The sequence below is a fragment of the Zophobas morio genome, unplaced genomic scaffold (assembly GCF_036711695.1).
Source record: "Zophobas morio isolate AGI-343-1 ecotype UQ-CSIRO unplaced genomic scaffold, CSIRO_AGI_Zmor_V1 ptg000157l, whole genome shotgun sequence".
In the NCBI taxonomy this organism is placed as follows: domain Eukaryota; kingdom Metazoa; phylum Arthropoda; class Insecta; order Coleoptera; family Tenebrionidae; genus Zophobas; species Zophobas morio.
This window is the reverse complement of record NW_026972261.1, coordinates 295,909-323,190: the sequence shown is the minus strand read 5'-3', so window position 1 is coordinate 323,190 and position 27,282 is coordinate 295,909. Positions and strand designations below refer to the sequence as shown.

At 32.8% G+C, this 27,282-nt stretch overlaps 4 protein-coding genes and 1 long non-coding RNA gene across 7 annotated transcripts; 2 read left to right on the top strand and 3 right to left on the bottom strand.

Moving 5' to 3' along the window:
• Positions 1-1,866: 1,866 nt before the first annotated feature.
• Positions 1,867-3,715, bottom strand: LOC135145547 (uncharacterized). The gene is made up of 5 exons (XM_064077665.1): positions 3,699-3,715; positions 3,576-3,620; positions 3,326-3,428; positions 2,555-2,970; positions 1,867-2,503 (listed from the first exon to the last, which is right to left on the bottom strand). The coding sequence occupies exons 1-5, from the start codon at positions 3,713-3,715 to the stop codon at positions 1,867-1,869; spliced, it is 1,218 nt and encodes a 405-aa protein (XP_063933735.1).
• A 3,874-nt stretch (positions 3,716-7,589) lies between these two features.
• LOC135145522 (uncharacterized) lies at positions 7,590-9,486 on the top strand. The gene is made up of 6 exons (XR_010283477.1): positions 7,590-7,663; positions 8,763-8,813; positions 8,870-8,982; positions 9,091-9,170; positions 9,262-9,305; positions 9,419-9,486. It is a non-coding gene; the product is annotated as an uncharacterized LOC135145522 (long non-coding RNA).
• Positions 9,487-9,664: 178 nt separating this feature from the next.
• Positions 9,665-14,217, top strand: LOC135145533 (conserved oligomeric Golgi complex subunit 4-like). The gene is made up of 17 exons (XM_064077651.1): positions 9,665-9,734; positions 9,857-9,952; positions 10,079-10,171; positions 10,221-10,318; positions 11,490-11,525; positions 11,579-11,680; positions 11,814-11,888; positions 11,943-12,044; positions 12,094-12,148; positions 12,195-12,253; positions 12,326-12,429; positions 12,516-12,582; positions 12,635-12,711; positions 12,764-12,863; positions 12,914-13,015; positions 13,076-13,204; positions 14,069-14,217. Exons 5-17 carry the CDS (start codon positions 11,523-11,525, stop codon positions 14,195-14,197), a joined length of 1,104 nt encoding a protein of 367 aa, XP_063933721.1. The 5' UTR covers positions 9,665-9,734; positions 9,857-9,952; positions 10,079-10,171; positions 10,221-10,318; positions 11,490-11,522; the 3' UTR covers positions 14,198-14,217.
• Positions 14,091-17,195, bottom strand: LOC135145534 (mitochondrial dimethyladenosine transferase 1-like). 3 transcript variants are annotated; one of them, XM_064077652.1, is made up of 12 exons: positions 17,007-17,195; positions 16,865-16,924; positions 16,711-16,802; positions 16,245-16,356; positions 15,759-15,828; positions 15,403-15,484; positions 15,232-15,311; positions 15,086-15,177; positions 14,963-15,038; positions 14,413-14,459; positions 14,242-14,360; positions 14,091-14,154 (listed from the first exon to the last, which is right to left on the bottom strand). In XM_064077652.1, exons 1-11 carry the CDS (start codon positions 17,110-17,112, stop codon positions 14,269-14,271), a joined length of 909 nt encoding a protein of 302 aa, XP_063933722.1. In that variant the 5' UTR covers positions 17,113-17,195; the 3' UTR covers positions 14,091-14,154; positions 14,242-14,268. The 3 variants fall into 3 exon arrangements, with proteins under 3 accessions (XP_063933722.1, XP_063933724.1, XP_063933723.1); XM_064077654.1 differs by having other exon boundaries at positions 15,759-15,825; XM_064077653.1 differs by having other exon boundaries at positions 14,117-14,154; positions 14,220-14,360.
• A 1,001-nt stretch (positions 17,196-18,196) lies between these two features.
• On the bottom strand, positions 18,197-20,447 carry LOC135145546 (ribose-phosphate pyrophosphokinase 1-like). Its single transcript, XM_064077664.1, has 9 exons — positions 20,360-20,447; positions 20,161-20,296; positions 19,983-20,049; positions 19,762-19,869; positions 19,243-19,393; positions 18,955-19,185; positions 18,622-18,682; positions 18,477-18,562; positions 18,197-18,349 (listed from the first exon to the last, which is right to left on the bottom strand). Exons 2-9 carry the CDS (start codon positions 20,276-20,278, stop codon positions 18,197-18,199), a joined length of 975 nt encoding a protein of 324 aa, XP_063933734.1. The 5' UTR covers positions 20,279-20,296; positions 20,360-20,447.
• Between the last annotated feature and the right edge of the window lie 6,835 nt (positions 20,448-27,282).

Here is a 27,282-nt window from a genome sequence, read left to right as displayed (position 1 = left end):
GCGATTAGTATGGAGTTGACCTTGAGGAGATATTTTTTAGCAGGATAATGCCCATGTCACACTACACTATCAGTGCGTTCATGGCACCAATTACAGTCGTTCCAAGTGCTAGACTGGCCTCCGCAATCTCCCGGTCTCAATACCATTGCACATGCCGGGGAAGCTTTGAAGATAAAGTTGCGATCATACGAACCAGCTCTTGCTAACTTGGACAAGCTTTGGACACGTGTAAAATCAAAATGGAAAAAATTAACACTGGGTCAATCCTACCTTATAGCAAGTATGCTAAAGGGGATACAAGCAGTGATTCTAGCTAAAGGGATCTATACTAATTATTAAAACCTCGTTTATTAAATTAAATTTTTCTGTTTCTATATTCTTTCAAATTTACAAGCTCATGTCTTTTCGAATATTAAACCAACCTAAGATCAATTATTAACAAAAAGTAACTAGAGTAGAGAAGTTTACTGTGTATAAATTTTAAAGTAATTTATTACGTTACTTGAAAAGTTATGCTATATTAAATGAAAAAATGCAAAACACAATGAAACAGTTTTGCATGGGGGTGGTATATATTATTACTTATTAATTTCACCAGCCTCGCGACGCTACCAATAACAGGTTAATATGTAAAACCATCACCCCGGGATCGTATAAGAATTTATGAGGGTGAGGTTAGACACACGGCCATCAAAGACCGAAAAAGAGAGTCGCGTCGGTGGGAATGAACCAACGACCTTGATTATGCGTCAATGCTCTTAATAGTTGAAGGACCTCGATCTTGGGATGATGGTTTTACGGAAATAAACTGTTACCCAACGCAAGAAGCAATCCCCTCCCAATCACTAGTTAGATACATTATTTCACCCCCTTAGCCCTTAATAAGTTATATGCACTTATAAACTTTAAGTGTTTTTCAATGTTAGAATAAGAAGCTTCTGTTATACAAATCGGTGGTTGGGATCAAGCAAAAATCATTAACTACAAATACCACAAAATCGCCATCTGAGAGTGGTGGTCGTCGTCCTTGGGTTTGTAAGCAACAGTCAACTACATAGAGATTGAGATCCTGGACCTATTCAACATATCTTATCTTGATAAAATTTCACTGAACTGACTTACTAGAGCCAGTAGTTATTACAACACTAATTAAACAGGTTCTTGATTATAACTCTCGGTGGTGCCCCAAGTACTCGTGGTCAAAACATTTCTTAGGTCTGAAGGGGAAAAGGCTAAGATTACAGTTTATTTATTAACTTATTGTTATCACTTTGCTTGCGCCTTTATTGATACATAATTTTTAGCTGTGATGATATAGCACATCCTTCTTCTCATTGAAGGCGCAATAAAACGTTAGGGGAGTTGTAACTCAGAACCCCCAATTATAGAGTAAGAAGATAAAGCAGCAATTGCTTAAATAAATAACGCTAATAATAGCCAGTGCTATATATAAAGGAATAAATGATTCAATGCTATTCGTGCAGCAGCCTTTACATGCTTGATGCGAGTGGTTTTGCCCTGAGTAGATAATGTTTAAGAACTTGGCTGCGAAATAATAGTATCCGCACAATTCTAAGTGTCTCTATCTTTTTATAAACGGCCGAGAAGTCCTGTTAGCCCTGGTGACAAAAAGTTTTTTCCCTACCTTCTTAATAGAGTTTTAGGATAAAAAGTTCTAAAAAAAAACGCTAAGTCAAATGGTTATAACGCCCTTATAAACTTTTTTACTACGAAGAAAAGACGAAAAAATGCATATTAAATAATTTATTATAACTTTAGACAAGAGATAAACTTCGTCAAAAAATATATTGTAGTAAAGTAACAATCATGTGATAAGAATTTAATAATCAATTTTTTTCTATAATATTAGAAAGTAAATTCGATAACTGCCGCAAGTAACTTATATTTTAATAGTTGAATTTCCTTATAAAGGTTGGCCTCATGTTGCATATTTGTATGGGAGGCGCCTGCAGTTGTGGTGATACTGAGTTTCGAATTACTACTTCTATATAAAGCAAATAGTTCTCTTAGATGATAATCCTGAAGGCCATACTTTGTTTTAATTCCTTCTGCTACAACACTTGTTCTCTGTATATTTTCACAAAACTGCAAAACACTCAAATCAGTGTTATCAGGAATAGTCGAAAGGTTGGCTTCTTCCAACCACCACGAATAAAACAATAGTATCGACCAACGAAGAGCGTTTAAAAGCGTAAAGGCTTCTAAAGACCCAATAGAATCGACAACACTACGACAAGTGCACACGTGCTCTTCAATTTTGAGTTGCACTCGACACTGCTCGTCTTTTTGAGGAAAATGAACTTCAATGCACACAACGTAATTGCCTAACACATTTACGTAAAACGTTACGCTTCTACTACTAACTTTTATAACGGGATCCTCACAGTTATCAAAACGGCGGAGTTTGTCTATTAGTGCTGTAATGAAATTAGTATACGTCAATTTTAAAGGATTTTTAATCCGTGCAAGATTGAAAAAAACTCTAAAAAAAAATTAGATATAATTAATAAAATTTGAAATACAAACATAAGACCTCTTTGCAGTAAAATTGGGACCTAAACTGAAACCCACCGCCGAATTAGCGTCGTAATTTGCTATGACCAAAAGTTTATAAAGTTCAGTATTTGTTGTACGTATAATGTTCAGTAAAAAGCTTGGGGGGTAGAAGAGGCCATTTTGATTGGTTAAAAGATTACCTCTTTCTATTTGTAAACTATATAAGGGAGTAACTCGGTCTTTTCCGCACAACTGACAAGCATGACTCGCTACTTCTCTATTATTATAGTGTCCAGAAACTTGTAGACCACAAAAGTCTAAGAAGTGAACTAGTTGAGAATTCCAATAGAATCCACAGTTGCAAGAGACGAAATCCGCAGGTGAAAAAGTATTTAAGAGAAGACTGGAATTGGAAAAAGAATACAAATGCACCAAGTAAACGTCCGCTAGATACTTTAATAAATTAAATAAATTGATATTATCTTGTAGTAAAATCAAAGTTAATATTAAGGAGTTTTATTTTCTTACTTATATATACAGTAAGCGATAATCTTTAAGTATTGTAACGAGAATCAAGTAACTATGATAATTTAAGCAAATGAGGAAGAAAGTGCTTAAAAGAACAATAAAATTAATTTATAAACCAGCAAGTAATAATAAACTATGAATTATTATTAAAAAGTGGTAAATTTATTATTTTACAAATGAAAACCATAAAAACAGTTTAAAAATAAGCACAAAGATAATAAAAAAATGTGATGTAAAGTAAAGAAAAATTCAAAGTTAAAAGCGCTGGTAAAATACTTACGGGTAACTTATAGAAAATATCCTCAGCCAATGAAAAATCAAAAGAAGCTATTCCATCTTGTAAAATTTTCAAAGGAAAAGTGTAGCAGTGAAGTAATTCGTCCCTATATAGTAGTACTTTACTATCAACTGTTTACATACTTTTGGTTCCACAGTAAATAGATAACTACAGAGACCTAAATTTTAAGTGCAAACTACTAGCTACTTATTTTTTAAAAGTGCTAAAAATAAATTACTATTTATATTAATACTTATCGGTAGAAGAAGTCAAAATTTGCTTGCTGAAGTGAGGTTTTCTTAAAATAATGGCTATATATATGTATAGTAATTTAAAAAAATAGTTTCTTTTAATTATAATTTGTTGTTAATATAACACTAACCAGAAGCACATAATAAAAATTATTATACATAACAGGTGCTGGAAAAGCAATAAACGTTCAAAACAGAAAGAACTGTCTAAAGTATATATTTATAAAATAAGGGTAAAACATATTTTTTATAAAGCTACCAGTTTCTTATCCCAAATTATAATATAAAAAAAAGCTATACATAAGATTAAGCCGCAAAATAAAGACTTTTAAAAGTGCCAGTCTTATCTATAAGCCAAATAAAAATATTATAACTAAAAATATAGAAGTTGCAGAGGATCATGAGCTGTTTTTATGAATTACGATTGTAAAGATTAAGAAAAGAATTAAAGGATTCCTACCAATAGACCAATACTTCATCTCTACGGTTGTGTTAAGATGGTCAACAAAAATTTTCACGCATAACTTGAGTTCTGACGGCCTCAATCCGTTTTCAACTTTTTGACAGAAAACATCAACTTGAAAATTTGAACTATACGGTAAAACAGTTATTACGCTCTTTGAGCTTCCTTCTTCATAAGCTTCTTTTAATCTTTTGGTTTTTGAGAGTGTACAACTGCTGTTAAGAGCGTGTGCGCCGTTGTATAATAAGCTACTCTCACAATTAAAAGGAACAGCTTGTTTCCTAAATGTTTTCATGACATAATTCGCCTGAAAAATAGCTTTATTACAATCCTCTATAATCTCGTTTAGATTATGTATAACAGTTTCGTTTAGCTTCTGATTGCTCTCCTGAACTTTCAATACATCTAGTAAACTCTGCAACTCATTTTCCAAATCTGTAAGGCTACTACCTACAGAAAAACATGAAGGGGTAAAAAACCCGGTAAGGATAAATAATTGTTATTACTAGGAGATAACAAATGCTCTAAACGTTCTAAATTCCGATGGATCTCGGCTGGGAAAAAGGTGTCTTTTTTAAGGTTTAGTACTGACAAAAGTCCTTCGTGAGTTAAGATCAGCAGAGAGCAACAAAAGTCACTGCTGTTTTCATTAACAAAAGGACGGCTGGACAAACAACAGACGTTTTCGTAAAGAATTTGCTTAATAGTAGTAAGTTTTTTTTTTTCGAAATGAGGAGAGTCGTCTTCTGAGCGATATTTGTCTAAGGAAGTTATAAAAAGTCCTTTATCTGTGCAATAGATTAAATTTGTCGCTGTTTGGGTACTGAAGCAAAGAGCTGGGAGCAAAGTAGCGGCTCTCACGGGCCCTGTAATATCAAAATATTTTGCTTTATAAGTGAGGAAGGTCGAACTACTATTTGTATGGAATTTTGAATGGGGAAGAAAATATTTCTCCCTGACCTTATATTCTACATCTAAAAAGCATAACTTTCCGTAACAGCCAATAACTAGGAATGTCCTACTGACAGAGAAAATCTGACAAGTGTTTTCAATGCTTTCATCACTTTTATTACTAAAGTTAAAACTATTATTGTGTTCAAGCTCGAGTATAAAACAAATGGGTTGACCTAATGAACATAATACAAAAAACTTATATTCTAATATCTTATTTCTGTTCACAGGAATAGAAATTAAATCGCCATTAGGGCATCCAATTAGGAAGATTTCGCTAACTTTAAAGGTTAGGTAAGAAATTTCCGATTTTGATAGCAAAATATTTCTGAGAGCGTTCTTGTTTATCTTGTTAAAATCACAGGTGGAGCTTAACAATATAGAAGGATAGAGGTTGCAAAAACGCTCTAAAAAAACTTCAGTTTCTGATTGAAAATTTCTAGAAAAAATTAACTTTTCCTTCACCTCAGTGTTTTCAATTTTCTCTGAATAATTTTTGTCACTTAAAAAATTTACATTAGCTTTAACCCTGTAAACTTTTAATATAAAAGCTTCCAAGCAGACAATAAATAAAACAAGATTATCAAAACAGCCATCATCAAGCTCGATAATGTTCAGGACAAACGAAGAGAAAGAATGTTCACTTACATGAAACCAGCAATCGGTAAAATTGTGTAACGGATTATCGTTCACTCGAACACTACTGCTTGAAGTGCAGAGTCCGTCGTCAAATAAGTCAAGAGAGACAACGTCTCTGGACGTAAACAAGCTAATAACCCTTGTTGGAACAATATTGGATGAAGAATAAAGTTTATATAGTTCATTTTCGCTTGATAGTATATAAAAACATTCCTTTTCCTTTTTTGAAGAAACAGCAAAGACGGGCGCAAAAGGCAATCTAACGACTCTCTAAATACAGTAAGATTCGAGAGTAAAAACTGCTTATAAAGAACAATAGTAACGGACACAAAAACTTTGAAAAAATTACATTCCTAATTTATTAAAGTATCCAAGATATAAAAACCTTTGTTAAGAATTGGTTGTCAACTATGTGAAGAAGAGTTGAATGAGTATATGTAATAGAATAAAGACCTTCCAGAGAAGTTACTATAAAGGGCTGAAAGGAAAAAAGGTGGGGCTGAGCTAATCTATTATGCGTACATTCACCAATTTTAATTTATTAACGTAAAAGATAAATCAAGAAAATACCTACTAAGAAGAGTATTTATAAACTCCATATTATATAATTTAGAGAACTTCACCTAAAAAATTAGCGTAAAATAAAAATAAGTTAAGCAAACGAGTGTCGCATTTTTTACTATTTATGCTTCAAGTGGACCTCCTACTCCGAAAGCAATAGGAACAATAGACGAGGACGCAGCTTTACGCTGTGGCCACTTTACCTGAGCTGTTTCGATTGGGTAAAGAAATCTTTCATGCTCGGCGTTTCAAAGGATTTTTTAGCGAAAAAAAAGATACAAACAGTAAGACTTACCACAGTAGTCTTCCCTATTATTTTTAAAACCAATAAATAGGATTCGTTTATGTCTAAAAATGAAACTTTTATCGACACACAGGAAAAAGATCTTAATCTTGATAATTATTTTCGCGAACTAGGTTCTAGTATATATTTATGTAAAAACTTTTATTCTATGAATGAAAAAATTGTTAATAATCCCAATTTTTATTTATAATTTTATTTTCAAGTAGGGACCGATTTTTTTAAAGATATAGAGAAAATTGAACAACTATTAGAAGATTTAGAACTTAAAGAGACCCAGGTTCATATTTTTTACTATTAAAGTTAACTGGGCGTTAAAAAAAAACTTACCTTCTCCCTTTAACTTAAAGTTTATCTTGATCTTATACGATTTTGTTTTCAAACTTTGTTTTGAAAAATTGTTTAAATTTTAATGTCTGCCAACCCAAAAAACCTTAATTGTAAATTTCCATTTGCCTAGTCTTATCTTATTCTATTTAAACCTTTTATCTATTTATAGCTGTTGGTTAATAAACTTGTTGCTAGTTTTATTAACTAAAGTTTACAAGCCTTTTTAGCTTGTTAGAAAAAAGAGATTGTTAAGTTATTGTCAATCTATTTCAAAATTATAAAGCTCTCAGAAAGACCAAACTTAAATTTTTTTAATTTTTTTAAAGACTAAATGTATAAATTTGCGGAATAACTTGCATTTATTTTTTAATGTTTTATTACAGCTGGATGTTGAGATAAAAAATTTACTTCCTGAAGATTGTTATTATGAAAAATATTTTGCATTTATGAAAACTTTGAGGTTGTTCTCATATGTTAAAGTTTTATTACTTTTTTTTAAGTTTTAAGCATATTTTTTTTAATTTTTTCAATCTGTTAAAAATCTAATTTTTGTAAACTTTTTTGAATATCTCATTTTTTAAGATTTTTTTTTATCAGTTTAAGGGTTTTTCTTAATTTTTTTTGTAACTATACTGAATTACGTAAGTTAGAAGTAAATTTCCACGTACGACTTATTTTTTTTATACTTTAAAAGTTTTTTTTGTATAAAAAATAACTTTTTATATTTTAGTACGTCTTTTCAGGATGCGTTGGTTAATTACAAGTTTCTTTATGAAAATATAAAATCTTCTTCTAAGTTAGCCAAGCAAGTTAGCTCTAGAGTTCGCCTTTTGGATTGTGCGCAGGTTTCTACTAAGTTTTTTAACGCAGTTTTTATTAAGAAAAGGAAGTATAAGGATTTAAGTCGTTTTTTTACTATTATTGTTAATGAGTATGAATAAATTATAGTGCGTTCTTTTTAATTTTTTTTATAATATTAAGAATGTATTATTTAGTATCTTGGTGAAAATTTTAAACTTGACTGCGTGCAGTTACTTTATTAACGTTGAATTACTATTTATTATTATTTTTTTCTGTTTTTTGTAAATAGCAATTAAATGTAATAAAGTTATAATTTTCGTACATATATTTATTTATAATTAAGGTTTTTGAATAAATAAAGATTATTAACATTAACTTTTGAGAACTTAAATTTTTAGAAAGAATATATTTGTTAACGTAATACTATTTCAAATTATTTTCGTGATTATTATTTTAAAGGAAAATTTTCAGTAATTTTTTTGAAATAATAATTTGTCATTTTAAATCAGTATTTTTTCTATAATACTGAATTTTGTTGGGGTAAGTAAGAAATACTTTCTGTATCCTTTTAGCTCTAATCCACCTTTTCTTATTTTTTTAGTGGCATGAAGGTTTTAGTTGATAACTAGTATTTTTATTATCATTTTGTTGATCTTCGTATATATTTTTTAGTATAATTATTGTGAGCCAAATTTTTTATTAGGAGCTAATAAAATATTTATTACTCATTATTTATTACTCATTTTTTTTATGGCTCTTAAAGTGAATTAAGTGGAGACCTATCGAACTTTTTATTAGTTGCTTGTAAAGTTTGTTATAATACCAACACTAAAGAAAGTTATCCAAATTGTTATGTCTATTACGTTAATAATTTACCAGATTTTCTTATTTTAAATACATAAATTTATATATAAATTATATTAAAACAAACCATACAAGTTTTAACGTACTGGAAAGTTATTATTAACGTAAAAGCACCCATTTTTTATACTACAAAAGTGATTCGTATGTTCTGGTTAATTGGTTTTCTATTTTATTTTTTTGTTAAACTTTGCGATAGTGATTACTTTATTTAGCAAATTGATAACTTTTTTGTTTATATAAAAAAAGTAAAGTGTAAACATGTATATATTTATATACTAGAAAAATGTTAGTGCCACCCTTGCGCAAGTTCAAAATCTTCTGGACTTACAGGTTTTTATACATTTATATTTAATAATTTTTGCAATAAGAAAATAATTTTTAAAAAGTGGTGCTACGAAGGGATCGAAGAAGCCATAAAAAAAGAAGACTATGATAATGCGGCCGTATTCATTGAAAAATTTTTAACCTTTGACCAATCTTTACTCGATTTGGAGTTGAAGTATTTTTTTAAAACAGTAAACATACGCTGTAGTGAAAGTCTATACATAAAATCATAGAAGTTATAAAAGTAAATCATTAACTTATTATTATTATATAATCCATGCAGCGATACTTCTACTCTTTCCAACAATGTTAAGAAAGTAATACAACAAATCAAAATCGATTATGAGCAAACTTTGCAGTCAAGTGTACTATTTTTCTTTTTATATATTATTTTGATATACCTATTACTAATGTTGCATTGAGTTTAATTTTACTTTTCATATATATATCAAAGGTAATAATGAGGATCTAAGCAGATATATGAAGTTACTACGAACAGTATTTTACATTATTTATACTTTATATATTTTGTTATTAAGTATTTTATTTATATTATTTAAGGATTTTTTTATTTACTGAAGTTTGATTAATTTAATACGCCCACCTCTAAGATTGGTCAAGAAGAATATGGCCTTGAAAAGTTCGTCCAGTGCGAGCGCTCTCGAATTGCCGAACGGGCCCAGCAATGCTTAGACTCCGAGCTCCACGTGGCTCGCCTGGAGCACGACTCCGTATTGCTTAATCAATCAATATTTGTTACTGATCTTTCGTATGTTTTTCAGCGACTATAGGCTAGTGTTTAGCATCACTTTTAATGAACCGTTATTATTAACACTCTCAAGGCGGACTTTGTTTATTTGTGCAAGCGTCTTTTTGAGGATGTCATTTCTTGTGAAAAAGAAAAGTCAACATTCTTAGAATCCGTTGGTAAATTTACCTTTTTTCATTGGTTATTATATTGCTAATAACCAGAAAACTATAGAATCATTAAAAATTATATATGCGTGACTATTTTTATTAAGTATAAGTTACTTGTCTTCATATAACAGAATTTTCTGGGCGTTCTTTTTATTTGCCACAAAATCTTCTGGAAGAATGTCTGATTCAGCTGGAAAAAATATTACTGACGCTTTTTCGCGAAAGAAGTTGATATATCACTACTATTTTTATTCTTATATCATTACTATTTTATATCATTACTATTTTTATTCTTATACCATTATTATTTAATTTTTAATTATACTACGAAGCTTCTTAATACTTTAATAAAGACCTTGAAACATACACTCAACGTATTAACGAAGAGACACTCAACTTAAGCCGTTCTGCTGATAAGGAAAACTTTATTGACCTTTTTTCATTGGGTCAGTCTTTTTATTCTTTCTTTATAATTATCATCATCATTATTATTAGATATCATAATAACTGAACTTGCGAGTATCAGTAATGCAACCAGAAGGTTCCAGTTGCTGATAGAGAAAAGAATAAATGAAGCTACTCTACTCCAAAATGTTTATCTCTATCTATGCATATTGATATGTTCATTATTACTGAATACATTTTTTTATTAGTAAATAGTTAAGTAAATGCTTTGTTAGTTTTTACTTTTACTATTTTTCTAGTTTAATAGGTTTATTAAGTTTTTTAAGAGGTTTTGTTAGTATAGAATTTTCATGTCCTTTAAGGACTTAATTTTTTACCTTTTACACTTTTCTTAGAATTTTATATATAATAATTTTATGCTATTTTTTAACTTCTAACTATCCGAGTCTATGGAGTCGATAATATTATTTTTTTGTTTTTTGTTAATTAAATATTTTGGACTTCTTAATCACTTTTCCCCGTTTTCTTACTTAATTTTGGAAAACTGAAACTTTTTTTTTTTACTTTATTTATTTATCTCTTTACTTTCTTAATAATATATATAACTTTAGATTTTTACATCCATTATAGACTTGCCTATAATGATGTTATGTCCCTTTTCGTCTTTATTACAACATATAATATTACTTTTTATGTATATGATTGTAAACAACTCTCGTTATATTTGCTTTGTGAGGAAAACACCCAACTCACTCTAGTAAAACGGATAACACAATTTAAACGTGACCAGTTGTTTTCCTTATAATTGTTAACGTTATTTTAAAGAGTTAAATAAGCGATTTTAATAAAAGTAAGCTTTTTCCATACGCCCATCGGTTTTGCTTCGATGGATATTGTATAGTTCCCGATTAAACCGTACACTTTGTTTTCTTTTCAAGTTACGCATTAGAATACTATTCAGCCTCCAGTTCAAGCCCGCCAGGAAAAGGTGTGGGTGGGCTTCACTATATATTAGCTTAGTATTTCACGTTATGATACTTCACAGCCACAACTTTTGAAGTTCTTTTTGGCTTTTTCATATGCTAAACTAGCGTGTATGCACAACTTGAAGAACTAATTCATAAAGATACAATAATTTATTGTACCAAAAGCAGAAACGCGAAACCATATAAGGTTTGTGAGGTTCCTAGTGGTGTTTGCTGATCGCTTTTCAAACAGCTATAGAGCTTTCGCTACTCATTTCAGGGTGGTATATATATAAACAAATTAAATGACTTATTACGAGTAAGGTGCGCAATGCACTTATATAGAAGAATTTATATAAAAATGGTTAACTTATTATTCAACACACTAATTTAGGTTTCCGATGCTTCGTGGCTTACTGGTGGAAAAATGGTTATGATAGTACTAGTAATATTGGTTGATATTCTGTCGACTTTATTATCCAGCTTATTGGTTCGCTCTTGGATGAGATAAATAAAAAAATTCAAGAACTCATGGGAAAATATGTCATTCTTGACGCGTATTACATTCGACTAGCAGTTTATAAAGTACTGAGTAACTATCTTATTGGTTATATCATAAGCATCGACATTAATTGGCTTTCACTAGTTCAGTCAATCAGCTGATTTTTTACTTAATTCCGAGTTTTTCTATAGTAACGATTGGCCAAAACTATAACAGGCCATGAATTTACAGGGAACTCGGAAGGACAGTTCCATTACTTTTATGGTGGACGATGTATTTTATGTTCTTCAAGTACACCTTGCGTCCCTTGTGTTGCTCTCCTTTTTATTTATTTATTACTATAAGAAATGCATCAGGCGCGGTATATCTTCCTTGAATACTGACTGTATCTGCACTGTTATCAATCACGCAAACAATATACTTTTGACAGAATATACAGAAGCCCTCGTACATTATTATAATTATAACTATTTTTATTAGTACAATTTTTTTTCAGAAAAAAAATCTCTCTGCATCAAATTGGACTGCCGTTTCACAACATTTATTGCAAGGTGTTCTTTATTTTAAGGCAATAAACTATAATCTGACTTTGCAAAGGCGAACTTAACAATGTATCGGGACGAGTGCAGTCCGAGAATGCTCAGAAAAAATATATTGTAAATAATAACCTTTACATAAATATAACTGATTTTATTTATTTGTAATGATCTTAATATAAAATTTCATAGACGCACCTAAACGATGTGGAAAGTAGCACAAGTTGTATTATAATACTCCACAACGAATCATCAGAAATATTGCAAAAAATGTACCTATCGGATCCTCCAAAAAGGTAATGCACTTTATTAATTGCACTCAACGTATTGTCGTTATAACTATTGGCCTTATTATCATTTTCATTTTACTATTATTAAACAGACTCAAAGTTCTCTCGTGTCTCGAAGCATTTCTACAAACTGCAAAATTCTTTGATTCTCTCCTTTCCGTTATTTTCCTTGTTTTTATTTCTAAACTTTTATTTATATTAACTTATATAGGAAACGCTTTTAAAGACATGCTCAACAATTTTTTATAAGCTCGTGGACAATATGCTACAGGGATTATTAGACTTGAGGTTTCTAATTGTTATTATTTTTATCTATATTGCGTTGTTCATCGTCATTCAGATATGTCATATCTGATGAAGAGCTCTTAATGACGGAAGTGAATGACCCGTTCATGCATGCTTTTTGCGACGGACTAAAGCAGGTCATGCAGCCCTTCAAAGTTGATTATTATTGTTTTTAGTTGGAAATTTGTAATCCTTTGGTACAAAGAAATACATGACTGATACAAATTATGCAAAGTTGTGCCGCATTTTAATGCCCTATATAGCTCGATCCTACGAAAAAGTTGTCATGCAAATGAAGTTTAATTACGTAAACTTTGAATGATTCCTCACTTTCATTGCTTTATCGTTCTACGTAATTTTACTGTAGAATGGAGCTCTTCGACTGGACAAGGATGTTCAGTACCTTTTGTCCTTTCTTACTAACTTAACGGGGATAAGCGTCCGGAACAAATTCTATCGAGTATTGCAAATCACGTGTCTGCTCACCTTTGAAAAGGTCATTACTTAATATATATATTTTTTCGTCAGTAATAAATAAGTAACACTTTAAAAGCTACATTATGACCAAAAGAAAAGTTCATATATATATATATTAAAAGCACGTGCCATTCATTACATGCACTTAATTAACCGCATGCTCTAATTAGTCTAACAAACGCGAGCATTTATGGTGACGAGATGTTAATCTCTTAATGTCCCGATTGGCCTATTATTTTGCATTGTTGTCCAAAAAGTTAAATATAATAGATTTTACATATTTTTTGAATTTTTTTTTAATTTTATTCAAAATTAAAAATTATAAAAGACGTTGCTTCTTAAAAACACTGAAATCTAGGCGCTGTTGCAATAAGTATAATTTACTTGGCAAGCTTTCTATTTGCTTTTGAAATTCATTAAAAGGAGATATAATATTATATCCAATATTTATATAGCTATAAACTAATTATGTTAATTATCAATTAAAAATCCAAGCAATCAAAGAAAATAAGAGGTGGTCGCCCCGTTTTCCCCCTAATGCGTGCAGCTTTCATTTTAACTTCGCTTCAATATAGTACTTTTAAAATACGAAAAGCGTACATTTCCGACTTAAGTAAAATGCACTTAACAACTCGAAGTATGTGTTATCTTTAAACTCTCTCAATTCAAACAAGTAAAACGATTCAACATTACTATATAACAACCAATGACCACATAACCGAATGGCAATTAACAACGACCCACAATCGTTGGCGTAGACCCCCGTGAATCTCCTCGTTAACGCACTTTTCTCTTTTTTTGTATATAATCATTTAAGTGCGTTCTTCTGTATATTGAATAACTATAAATCTTTCAAATATTATATTTTCAATTTATTATAAAGGCGGAAGAGGCCAAAGAGTTTCTCCTAATCGAGTCCGACACAGAGAGATGGCCCTTCACGAATAAAGAAGCCCGAGAGATACTCACCTTAAGGACAGATTATTCAGAGGAGATTGAACAATTATTATAAAAATAAAATAAAAAAATAAAACATGGTATCATCGGCTTGTTAACCAATAAAAAGTTAATAATTCCCTAAGTTCACGCTTTTAGACGGCTGTAATAGGCTGTCACCAGCGCCTCCATTTGGTTGGGCGTTAATAACTCCGGGCGCATGTTGCCATCCACTCCAGCTTTTGTTATTATATATATAAAGGTTATCAATGATAAAAATTTTCGTCAAACCTTCTTTTAGTATTGATAGCGCGTCTTCTTTGCTTTCAGTCAATTGACTGTCATAACATGCAAGGTAGTTTAATACCAGTAATTATGTAAATCAGCTAACAATAACAATAATAACGATAAAAAGATCCCCAACAACCGGATACTTCTCGAATACGTATTAACAGTTGCTCTCAATATTCAGAAGTTATTCCCCTAAACATTATTTTCAACTTTTATGTAACTGAACCAAAGAAGCACTATAGCTACACCATTAAATTGCTTCTAGTAGACTACTCCTAAACTCGTGAGCACACGGTCGTATGCACCATTAAGAACAACAATGAAAAGTAAATCGTTAATGAGTATTCACTATCAAGCTTCTTTAGTTACCTGGCCGAAGCTTCTAATGAAACTCTGTAAGCTCGAAAAAAGAAAGAAGCGAGAAGAACTGTTAAAAGCTTAATAATATAAACCTCATTTTTTTTATATTAATATATTATAATATAAAACCGTTTGAAACAATTATAATGATAATAAAACTTTTAGAGGATGAATATACAAAAAAAATTACGCCAATCCGTTCAAACATTTTTTTCTTTTAAAGGTAAAGAGGTGTGTAGAGAGCGTTACAAAGTCCTTCATCGATACTACACTACTAATGAAATAATAAAAATAATCTCATTATAGCTATTACTCTTCGGGGGGGGGAGCGGTTGAGGAATAATGCGAACCACGGCGCCGTCTACTTCGGGAGAAGGAACAAAAACTTCGCGGGGAACTTTGTATCTAAAAAAAAAAAAAGAATAACATAAAACAATTTATAGATATTAAAAACTTTACATAAGTTTACAGCTGCAAAGCCTTTGAATCAAGTGAGTCAGTCGTCCAGAAACTTTGGAAGTATTATTCGAAGACATGCGCTTAACATAAAAATTATTATTATTACTACTATTATTGTAATTATTATTATTAATACTCTATAAAACAATATAATAAGAAATTATATTATACTTCCGCTACTTCTCTTTGAAATAGAAAAGTCATATCGGCTCTTGCATAAGCCCAAGCATTCTTTCTCTCGGCAACGCTGTGCCTTCACAAATGATAATTATAATATATGCGAAGAGTAAAACCATTTATAAATTTCTAACCAACAATTATTCTCCTATTTACTTTTTGTACAAATTTAAGTAAAAGTTATAATGTTTACAATATTAATATTTGTTTAAGTTATAAGTTAAATAATTCGGTAAAAAATTGTAAATAAATATTAATCTTTTCTCAACAAGTAACCAAATTGATAAATCAATAAAAAATGAATATATTTTGCAAAAAGCGGAAAGAGACTATAAAAAATATCAAGTTACATAAAAAGTTTCACTAAAGGCGCTGTTATGCCAAACGGTAAGTTTCCGATAAGCCTTAACTTGGGCACTTCTATGAGTAAAGCCCGCATTAAATATAACTTAGTCTAAAAATAAAAATTAGGCAACATATATTTTCAAAAACTTATGCAGAATTATATTTAGAGCTTTTTTTATATATTATATAGCAAATGATACTATACCAGAATAATAAAGTCTTACAAAAGCTAATAACGTAAATCATTTAAATCTTTAGAATAATTTAAAAAAATTGTAGAAATATTAGCTAAAAACCGTATGTGCCAGCCCATATAAATTAATAAGTAATTTATCTTATTTATCCTAGAAAACTTTTTAAATAATAAAAAAAACCAAATATAAAGTTAAAAAAACTCGATATTAATAAAAGTAAATAAGTTTACTGTAAATGTATTTAGTTTTAAAGATAAAAATCTCTCATAATACACATAAAAAAAGTAACAAATGTACCCCTCCAATCTTGTTTGATAAAACCGATTGTGTCTAGGGTTTGAGCCATGTCCCAGCAGAGTATGTCAGAGTGTATGATCTCGAGTCTATTAAAGCTGGCATCTCGAAGTTGCTGTTAAATACTTACATTACCTTTCGTTAATAAAAGTCTCACAACTTTTTTGGCAAAATTATTACTTCTTAAGAGTAATAATTATTTAACTTTAGTGTAATAGTCGTAAAATCTAGGCTCAAACTATTAATAATATATAGTTATTCTACAAACTTTGTGCAAAAAACACCTAAAAAAAGGAAACTTGCATAAGAAATCCGACCAGTAATAACTCAAAATACAAAATTAACTTTTGAAATAGAACAGTTATAAACGTGACAAAATTATTATTTATCTAAAAGCGCAAAAAAAATAAATATTTATAAGTACTAACTGAAAGAGTACTAATAGCAACCATAAAAAAAAATAAACTACGCGCAAAGTGGGCATAAATCTTTGGTCAATCTCCACGGCTATAACTTTTTGAGCTCCAGCTTTTAATATGGACCTAGTTAAGCCACCAGGACCTGAAACATTAATATTTAGATTCGATTTAAAAAAAACAAGGCATAACAGTAGTAAGTAAAACCAGATCCCACTTCAATAACTGTATGTCCTTTAAGATCCCCCAAAGTGCGAACTATTTTATCTAGTTATTAAAGCTAAGCTGTGAGAAAAATAACGTCATTGCATATACTAAAAAAAAACTAAACTAAAGTAAAATGCAATACCGTTCACGTTTTTGTCCAATATAAAATTTTGACTTAAACTTTTACAGGCACTAACTCCATACAATCTTAGTAACTCAGAGATGGAATATAATTCAGGAAACCTCATATTATCTTCAAGGAGATTTTTTTTAAACTTACACACTTAAAATATCAAATAAACGATACTACGGTACCGGAGTACCACCGCAAGCATAGTACTCCACGTCACCAAGTAACGATGAAACTCGATTTCTAGCACTTATATATAGCTGCCAGCTAACCCATCTGCTCAAATCACGAGGAGCTTTTATAGAACTGCGTGATGAGCGGCCGCAAGTGCCCCCGTACTGATTCTCCCCTCCAGGAATTCGGTGAACATTTTAATTACTGCCAGAAGTCGCACGCGCATCTTGAGGAACATAAAATGCGACTTATTACAATTATAGCAAATTACGGCTATTTAAAATACCAAATTATGCTATCTAACCCTTTGACGGGCAAAACTCTGGGACTTAAGATAAATTTGTTTTTTCTACGAAATCAATAAATTGAACCTAGGCGACAAGCGGAAAATGTAGTGAATTAATAATCTATAAAGGGTTGATGCTTTCAAGGTTTGTATACTTGTATAATGCGCCTTCTACTCCACTCCTGTTATTCGAGTGCAGGCTTAAAGCAATCAAACAAATCTGTTTCTGCTACTTTCCTACCCCAAATCATCGGCGCACGCTAACTACGCGTACCGAGGAACTGCTTCGTCACCTAAAACTTTCTGTTTCTTTCATTTTATATGCACATCACTATTTATTCATATATCTTTGTACAAAAGTATCTATTTACGTAGTTAAACATTTTACTTATTTCTAGAAAAATTATAAATGCCCAATATTTGATCTATGTTGTATTAAATAAGCTTTTCTTCCCCAAAATTAACCAGCAGAAACTCAGCGCTAACCCGCGAGCTGTTATAAAAGAACTCCAGAAAAAAATACGGATTATAAGTCAAGTTAACTACTATAAAACTAAGAGACCTAAAAAATTAGTAATAAATTATACTTATCCACTTCTAGGTAAACCTTAATGTGCTAAGAAAACAAAAGAATGCAAATAAAACTGGAATACATAAAATACTATCAAAAACAATAGTCGTGGTAATTTTAATCACAGCAGTATTTAAAATCAATAGTAGTAGTAATCCATTTATTAATGCATTAAAACGGGACCGAGTGCACGAGAAAGCTGAGACTCTCACCGTAGTTTATTCGGCGGATGGCTTCAGTAATAAGAGGGCTGATATCTATAATGTTGAGTTTGTTTGTTTTCGCCAAGTTACCCTCTTGGTTGATAGTGTTGGTCGTTATTATCTGTAATATGTATATATAAAGTTAGTGATCCATACACTTTCAGCAAATAAAGAAGTAGAAAACAAGAAAACATAACTTATCTAATATTTATCAAGTAAAAACATTAAACTGATAGAAATAGGTATACCACATCAATATCACTGTTATTTAATTTTTCAATAGAATTTCCGCTAAATATGCCGTGTGTTACCACGCAATAAACAAAAGTGGCTCCTAATAATATTCGAAGTTATACTTATAATATAACGAGGTCTAAACATTTTCCAAAAGACCTTTATTTTTAACGACTTTTGCAGCTTCTGTAAACATATCCACTCCATTCATCATGTCGTCCTAAAAAGGTTATTACACTGATATCAACGGATCCCAATTACGTATTAACTAAATGTTTATCGACAAAACTAAGATTTACGCCGATTAATAGTTTATATTAAATTCTATTAGCAACTAGGAAATAACATTTAAACAAAAGATGAAAAACAGTTTAGTATTTACAAGACATAATAAAAAAAACCCTAATTTTTGTAATATATTCTTATATACCTTTTCTATAACCCTAACATTACTATTTTGCATAGAATATAGGAAAAGCCCAATAGAGGTACCAGTATAATAACTGTTCTATCCAGGACATCGCCAATGACCGTCAACTTAGAGTTTCCCGTGCTTTCAATACTTTCTATATGATTAATAAGTGCAAACTTTGCCTTCAGTTTGTGCGCCACTGAAGCGCAGCGTTTGGCTCCTCCAGCATTTTTGGCAACAATAACAAGTTTTTCGCAACCATTAAAGGCAACTTTTTCGTTGATGTACTTCACGATAAATGGCTCAATAAACTATTTAAAAGCAATATTAATAAACGTAATAATAATTATAATAATAATAATAAAAACCAGACTATCCACAGGAATATCGAAAAAAGCCTGAATCTGCGGGGCATGAAGATCTAAGACAACAACTTGCGTGGCTCCTGCTACTCGCAACATATCCGCTACTAACTTAGCTGGTATCCCCCTCCGCTTTCCTTTCTTCTTGCTTTGTTTACTGCACAAAATAATAAACAATAATAAAGTTTAAAAAAAAGGATAAACACACGATATAAAAGATATTAACATATAATAGAATACAAAAACGTAACAAAACTTGCTTTTAAGTTTCTAAATCTTAAATATAAAAAGGAGGAGATAACAGTAATAACTTTTTAAAAAAAAATAGTAGTTACTAAAATAAAATAACTCTTAGGAAGGAAAAGCAAAAGAAAAAATTTATATAAATTCTTCAACTTATAAACTAGAGTAATAAACAATAATAAATTTATAAAAATAATTAAAAATCGATTGTGAAGTGCCCGCTTCATAATTAATTTTAAGCTACGCAATTTAGATATCTCATAAAAGTAGTAACTACAATACCTGTAGGGAAAATATGGAAGAACGGCAATAATTTTTCTTGCGGCAGCCATTCGACAAGCCATAATGAGTATGTAGAGCTCCATAAGAGAATCGTTAACAGTTAAGTCTCTATAATTATAAATTAGTAAAAATAAAGTAAAAGTAATATAGAAGAGTATGAAATTTAAATATAGACCAATATGTAGTTAGATAAAACAAAAAGGTATTTTTATAAAAATTACCCAAATCCACTTTGAACGATAAAGCAATCGGAATCTCGCACGCATTCCAAAATTTCAATGTCGCATTCTTTAATAAAAAGAATACTGAATTAAATAAGAAAATTAATCTATAGTAAATTACAGTGAAGCTTTTACCTTATAAAATTAAATATTAAAACTAAATAAATCTAAAAATAACCTCCATCTTCGTTTCTGGAGACTCTAGCTTTACTAAGCTTAACGCCAAGTATTTTACATATATTATCCGCAAGTGAGCAATTGGAGCTTCCAGAAAATATTTTAAGCCTTGAAGACATTTTTAAAGCAACTTAGCTCTAAAAATAACAAAAAGTTAACTATTTGTAAACTTATAATAAGTAAACTGATATATAAATAACTCATGCATTAAAACTAGCTTATATATAACTATAAGGGTTGAATTGTGGATGTAAGTAACGGAAATAAAGGGACATAAAGGCGGTATAGCTATACCGTAAAGCAATCAGCACACTAAAAGATCAGGGTACAAAGTATTAGGGACCCGCACGTGTATTTTCAGTTTAGTTCTATTGGTTAATTTTTTTTGCAACTGTCAAGCTCTTTTATAAAACCTTGAACCGTTTAACCCTAATTCAGTTTTGCTAATATATAACATCCGTAGGAATGATTAATCCTACGTCGTGTTTCAGGCGCCTTACTTATATTTATTATTCTTGTATAAAGCTCAATAAATTTTCATCTATCTCTTTTGCTGCTTCCTCTTGCTCAAGCGTTTTTCTTATTTTTGTTGAGGCCGTTTGATTAATATAATTTTTAATTAATTAACAGATCCATAAAGCATCAAGTCGTAACCTTAATTTTAAAGGAAAATATAGATTTTTTACTAATTAAAAAGAGCAAAATAGATTGACCTTAATCGGATAAGGGTTATTCTGTATGTTTTCCTCGAAAGAGGTTTTTGTATTCATCCCAAGGGGTAATATCACTCCTTTACTGGACAGTAGAGGAATATGTCCGCACTTTCGCATTTAACCTGGCTTAAAAGCCACCACCAGTGGAGCTAGATCCGCTGTTCTCGCATTGCTGCTAAATACGACTCCCCCACCTTACATTGGTTAGATAAATGTACTTAGTCAGAACAAGGTATTGTCCTAAAATTTTGTTGTTTTGTTACGCTGTATCTAATCGTTAAAAACAACCAATTAAAGATATGTCATCTAGTACTTTGTCATAATAAAATATTAAGGTGTTATTAGTTCTTGAGAGGTTGTTTAATATATTGTGGTGACGTAAAAAAAAGCAGATCATGTTGTAATTGCTCAACGCAGGTGTGAGCATTTAGTAACAACGACTGTGTAAATTTTTAAAAAATTTTAAAAATCACAAAGATTGGTCTATCGCACCATCAAGCAAATACACTGACGCTGGCAACCACACTCTGGTCGACCTCATACTGTAACACAACAACACAGTATACACAACATCCAAGACACAATATAAAAACACAAGATACAAAAACAAAATATACGGGGAACACAAAACACAAAATAGAAAAAAAAATTAAACAGATTACAAAAAATGTTATATGATACATTAATTATAAAGGACACAACCATAAAACATAAAAAACAAACAAACACAAAACACTAACCCTCTAAATTTTCACAGAAAAAATGGTGGGTAATTAATCCAATCAGAAACATGAAAATCAACCAATAAAAATACAAGAAAAGAGAAATTAATATTTAACAAAAAAAATTTAATTTGGTCTATCTTATTAATTAAATACAAACTAAACAAAGTAATTTTATCTGGTGCAATTAAATTTATCGTACATATATGGGAGCATATTTTGACCTTTTGTAAAAGTATATAGACCGAAACTGGTCATTAAAGGAATCCTTGATTTAAATGTTCTTATATACATTTTTTATATAAATTTCGATATAATGTTCGAATACTAGCAATTATAATGGCCATTAAAGCTCTTATTCGCCGAAATATAGACAAAAAAAGTAGTTAATTGCTTTGCAGGTGATTTTGTCGAGGGAATTCTTAAAGCGACCTGTTAATTGTAAAAAGAGAGGGGCATCTTTTTACGTCATCTCTAACTAAAGTAAACAAGAGAGCAAAACTGCTTCTACGTTGGTACGCAGATAGTAAGCATCGGAAATTTTTTTTTTTTTTAGATGAGGAAATCTATACTACCGAAGCACAGTTAAACAAGCAAAATGATAGTGTATACTCTTAGCAGTTCTAAAGCCCAAAAAGGTTTTTTGTTACTTAACGAGGTTATCACCCGGCATATAAATGGTTTATTTGGGCAATTCCTATCTAGGATCCAGTCTACGCGTGTAGGGAGATCTGTTAGTAGTTAACTACTACACTATATACCCAGTTAATGAACACAGATAAGTTATAGAGAACACTGTTCTTGGTTGAAGGTGAGTACCAAAGACAAAAGCCGCCAGAATAAGATCTCTTGCCTTTAAAGGACCGACAAGGGAACCTAACAGCACTAACAACGAAGGCGGGAACAAAAAAATTGGGTTGTTTTTATTATTCTATTTATTTATTTGTTTGTTTATTCATTAATGACAGTTCCTGGTGTTCGACCGAGTTAAAACCTTCAAATACCCAAGCTCACAATCAGAAGTGATAGAAGATTATTACAAACAACATTCGGGGGACCATAATTTTTTTACAACAGGAAAAAAAAGAACTAGCTCTTAAGCGCGTCACATGAGCAGCGATTACCTTTCCTTTCCCACGACTCGTAAATAAGTTCGCTCACCAGCAGGCGATTAGTGTGCCAGGTGAACCTGACGTAAAGGGCCACGGCATGGCGTTGGACGAGAATGTTTAGCTGAGGGCCCCAGTGAAGAGCATCATTTCACACAAACCACGGCGCCTTGTCAGACAAGCAGCAATTTGTTCTGTCGCACGAGAAGTGCCGACGCTATCGCAGTGGAGTTGTAGGTCCAAGCAGCAGGCGCGTATGTCATTATTGGCTGAATGTAAGACATACAATTGCCGTTTGTTTCGCAGAGAAAGCTTACTCTTGCAGCAAAGCAAAGGATAAAGCACCTTGGTTGCCGCCTTGACCTTCGCTACTACCTAGCCCACGTGGGGCATCCAGGAAATTTTGTTGTCGATGATGAACCCCAAGTATTTCGCTTGAGGACATGGAATCTTCAGGCCATTAAAGGTTAAGGGACCAACAAAGGGACGCGTTTCTTTAAAATTAATATAGCTTTGCCCTTCATCGAGATTTATAGTAACCTACCAACTACGGCAGTAGTCAGCAAGGGGGTCAAGATAGCGCTATAGATGCTTACATAGCAAGGCGGGAGATTTCCAAGAGGAATATACGATTGTATCAGCAACGTAAAAGGCGATTGGTGCATGGCTCAGACGGCAAGGGCAAACCACTGTGTAAATTGCCAAATAAAAGGGGCGAGAGAAGAGACCCCTGAGGAACCCCTGCTGTCAGAGATTGAAGGGCGACCGGGTAACTCCCACGCGCGCGCTGAAGACGAGAACATTCAGATATGATTTCAGCACATTATAAAGGCCATGAAGGACGGATAACGAGCGCAATTTGTTCAGCAGATATTCATGCAAAACTTGATCAAAAGCCTTTTCAACCTCAAGGAAGACAGCGCCTGTTGCCTTCTATTGGTTAAAAGCGCGAGTGGTTCATTCAGTTAAGCGGAGTGCCGAGATCCAAATTGAAAATCCGATAAAGCTTTCCTAGCGTCAACGACTTCTTTAAGACAGCTCAGTAAAACGGCCTTACTCACTTTGCCGACTGCGGATAGTAAGCTGATGGGTCAGTCCCTGCTAAATGCTGATTCCGGTTTAAGTGTTTTGGTAGCATCACAATGATCGCCGTATTCCACCGAATCGGAAGGGCGCCAAGGAGCATCGAAGATTTAATAAGGATGTAAAGATAGGGTATCCCTATTAATGGGATGTTCTTCAGCGTCTCATTAGCGATGCCATCGGGGCCAGGCATTTTTTCGTCTAGGCAGCGCTTCGACCATTGCTTGCACCTCGTCAACATTAACTAGATTAAGTGGTTAGTAGCTAACTGGGGGTAAGCTCAGCCGAGGGAACGCATCATCATTAGCAGTATAAGGAGCAAACGGCACGTTTTGGATAGCAAGGGCATTGACGAAAAACGTAGCTTTATCCCCACCACCCTCAGTCACTATATTTCCATCACTAAGGGGCGGTAGCGGTGCAAAAACCTATTTTTGATCCTTTTAACAAATTTCCAAAAGGAGGAGCCTGTTGCTACTCCTGCTTCTGTTATACGATGCATTTACTCTCCCATTTATTGTTAAAATAGGCCATTAGCTTTTTTCTAATGCACCTCTGAAGTCGATTAAGCAAAAGTTTGGCTTCGGCGCTCTGCGACAACACGGCTACTCGAAACGTCGACGTAGGCAGATACCTTTAGTACAGGCAGGCGAATCTGGGCGGTACGTTACTTCACGAGTTGGCGTGGCAGCGGTGTATGCCAGGTTCAGTGCGGTTTCGAAAAGGGCAACAGCATTAGCCAGCGTGGCGGGCGTGAACGGTAATGACGGACAAGGGGACAGCGTGGTTTCTAATATGCCAGCATATTTGTCCCAGTCAGTAAAAAACGGGTAATGGTCTATGGTGTCCTTCTTATCCTCTAAATCGAGAATAAATGGTGGTTACACCTCTTAGGGCGCTCCAATTGCCGTAAAGAGATGTATATCTTTATGTATGGCGATACCCAGCACCTCCACTGTGACTTTAATCGCTAAGTGTGCTGGTTGCTGGGGACCTAGCGCGCACAGCCCGTGCAAATCAGTGTAAGCCTCCAAGATGTGGCCATTCGTGTTATCGGCTCGGCTTTACCACGTAGGCCGCTTGCAATTAAGATCCCGCCTAAAACAGCAGAAGAGGCATTCCCAGGGATAGCGTATAAATAGGAGGGAGGAAACAGTTTCCAAAGGGATTTGTAGACAGCGATTACGGTCACGGGCCCCTGGTGGGTCATACCCAGGGAAATCCTCATTGCTTCGACCCCTTGTAGAGCTGGCATAAATATCGAGTGTTGTCGAATACTCCATTTCACCAAGGCAGCCACGCCCCCGCCACATGCATCAATTCTTGGCGATACGTAACAAATTATCACAAATTAAATGCAAACTTAGGAAGGAGGTACGTTTCGTTGATAGCGCACACATCAATCCTTCCTCGTAGTAACAGCTCCTGAAACTCGTGCTTCTTACTCTGAACACCATTTGCATTCTAGATTAGGAGTCGAATGTGGCGGCTCCTCTTCGGCTTAGAAACTGTGGCAAACAGATTCCAGTCCTTCCACAATTTAAAGCATGCTGGATGAATTTGCCGTTAAAAATTACTAACATCTGCCGTATTGTCGGCTGCGAGTGTTCAGCTTCCGCAATAGAAGCGTGGCCAGGAGTTTGGAACCTAAAGGGATATTGGGCAAGCTTTGATGAGGTTTTGTCCTCAAAAAAAGGCGCGCAAGAGATCCCCGGGGTAGCAGTACTGTTAGTAGTTGGCGCCGACGGAGTATACTTTGCGGGTTAGCTGACTGTCTTACGCGGATAATATTTGCAGCCTTGATAATTAGCGATATGTACCTCGCCACAATTCGCACATCTAGCAGGCAACTCTTGTGATCTGGTACACTCTGCGATCAAATGAACCTCCCCGCATTTAACAAGTTGAGGTGCCGCAGCGTGGCTAAAGGTTTGGCAGCGGTGGCACTGCCCAGAGGCGACTGCTTTTTCGAAGTTTCTATTTTTATCTGAAGACGGGAAAGAGTCTTCATCTCTAAGAGATTTTGTCGCTCCGTTTTGGGTATATGCGCTAGTACTGGCGGTAACGGATGCTTCTTCTGCTCGCCATTAACAGTGTCCTCCGTGAGCATCCGTGCCACTCGGAGGGGTGATGCTCGAGCGCGCAGGTCCGCCTCGGAGGTGGAGATATCAAGTTCGCAATAAATTTCAAGGATAACAAATCTGTGTGACTTGTCTTCAGGTAATTGATAGGTAAAATGTTGAAATCCTTGCTTGCGCATTATTGCTGTTGTCGGAAATATTTTAATTTCAAGACGCGTACTTTTTGACCTCAGGATCATGGCACCGTTGGATTACAAAAGTTGTACAAGCACGCCACTTGTTTTTCGCAAAGGGTAATAGGAGGGATTTTCTCTTTACGAGTTCGCAAGGAGAGTTCTGAAGTAGATGGTCATTCAATTAATAGAGGGACGATGCCAGGAGTGCTGCCCATCTCTATGTCTACGGTGTCTTGTAAAGCTTTTTTGGGCCTCTCTGATAATGATTTTCGGGTTGTTTTTACCTATAAAGGGGAAAACTTAATACTACCATTACTATTAATATTTCTATTTTTTTTATTACTGGATATATTTATTGCTATTAGTGTTGTTACTAACTATAATATTATTATTAACGACGCCAGTATGAGAACTATTAGTAATAAAGTTATTGCTACTTACTACTACTATCCTTAATATTAGCCATTCCTTGTGAATAGACTCGCCTTTTGTAACCCTTAGAATCTCGCTATCTTCCATTACACCACTTCAGAAGAATCTGGTTGGCCTAGAATGTGTAAGGCCGATATATAGTTAGTTGTATTATCAAAGGGTTCCCTTCGCCTTTTAGACCCATTTTTGTCCTGAGTGTTTTTAGTAACTTCTAGAAGTTTTGACTTTGTAGAATTCTAACTCTTTTCTGAGTTCTTCTTCATAAATAGCCAAAAAGTTAGCATTGAATGCTCGAATTCCTTCTTCAGAGGACAGACACATAATTAATATAAAGATAAATCTATATTTTTTAAAAAAATAAAAGTTAAAAGGGAGAAAAAATAATAATTAAAAAAAAGTAACAATAATAATTACAGTAGATATATAATATATATAAGGTCTGTAATATAAGGTGAGTGAACATCCGGTAGCTTAAGTTTACTAAAATGTGTAAGTATATATTGAATAAATCCCTAAAAAAGTAAGTTAAATAAAATTCGCAAATTCTAAGAAGTTAAGTGCGCGGCCAAAATCACAGCCCTCGGTTAAAACAAAAAAAAAAAGTTTCTCGTTTTAATTATGGGCAACACCGTTCGTATAGCTTTACAAAAGGTTAAAAAAAGAATTTCCATTTATATATATTTGTTTAAATTAAATTTAAGATTCTTAGAATAAATTCTAATTTGGTTCCGTTTAAAAGATACGTCAGAGATAATTATCAAATTTGTATATACAAATATATGGTTAGCATAGCCTCTGCCAAACTGT

Coding starts and splice junctions, on each gene's coding strand:
- LOC135145547 (XM_064077665.1), bottom strand. Junction 3,429..3,575: donor TTGACTTCTTCTACCGATAA/GTATTAATATAA, acceptor ACTACTATATAG/GGACGAATTACTTCACTGCT. Junction 2,971..3,325: donor ATATTTTCTATAAGTTACCC/GTAAGTATTTTA, acceptor AATTTATTAAAG/TATCTAGCGGACGTTTACTT.
- LOC135145533 (XM_064077651.1), top strand. Junction 11,889..11,942: donor ATGTATTTTATGTTCTTCAA/GTACACCTTGCG, acceptor TATTACTATAAG/AAATGCATCAGGCGCGGTAT. Junction 12,045..12,093: donor CAGAATATACAGAAGCCCTC/GTACATTATTAT, acceptor ATTTTTTTTCAG/AAAAAAAATCTCTCTGCATC.
- LOC135145534 (XM_064077652.1), bottom strand. CDS start 17,112: ATGAGGTTTCCTGAATTATATTCCATCTCTGAGTTACTAAGATTGTAT. Junction 16,803..16,864: donor AGTTATTGAAGTGGGATCTG/GTTTTACTTACT, acceptor TTAATGTTTCAG/GTCCTGGTGGCTTAACTAGG. Junction 15,178..15,231: donor CTTTGCAGCTGTAAACTTAT/GTAAAGTTTTTA, acceptor TTTTTTTTTTAG/ATACAAAGTTCCCCGCGAAG.
- LOC135145546 (XM_064077664.1), bottom strand. CDS start 20,278: ATGTCTTCAAGGCTTAAAATATTTTCTGGAAGCTCCAATTGCTCACTT. Junction 18,683..18,954: donor ATAGAACAGTTATTATACTG/GTACCTCTATTG, acceptor TAACCTTTTTAG/GACGACATGATGAATGGAGT. Junction 18,350..18,476: donor ATAACAGTGATATTGATGTG/GTATACCTATTT, acceptor TACATATTACAG/ATAATAACGACCAACACTAT.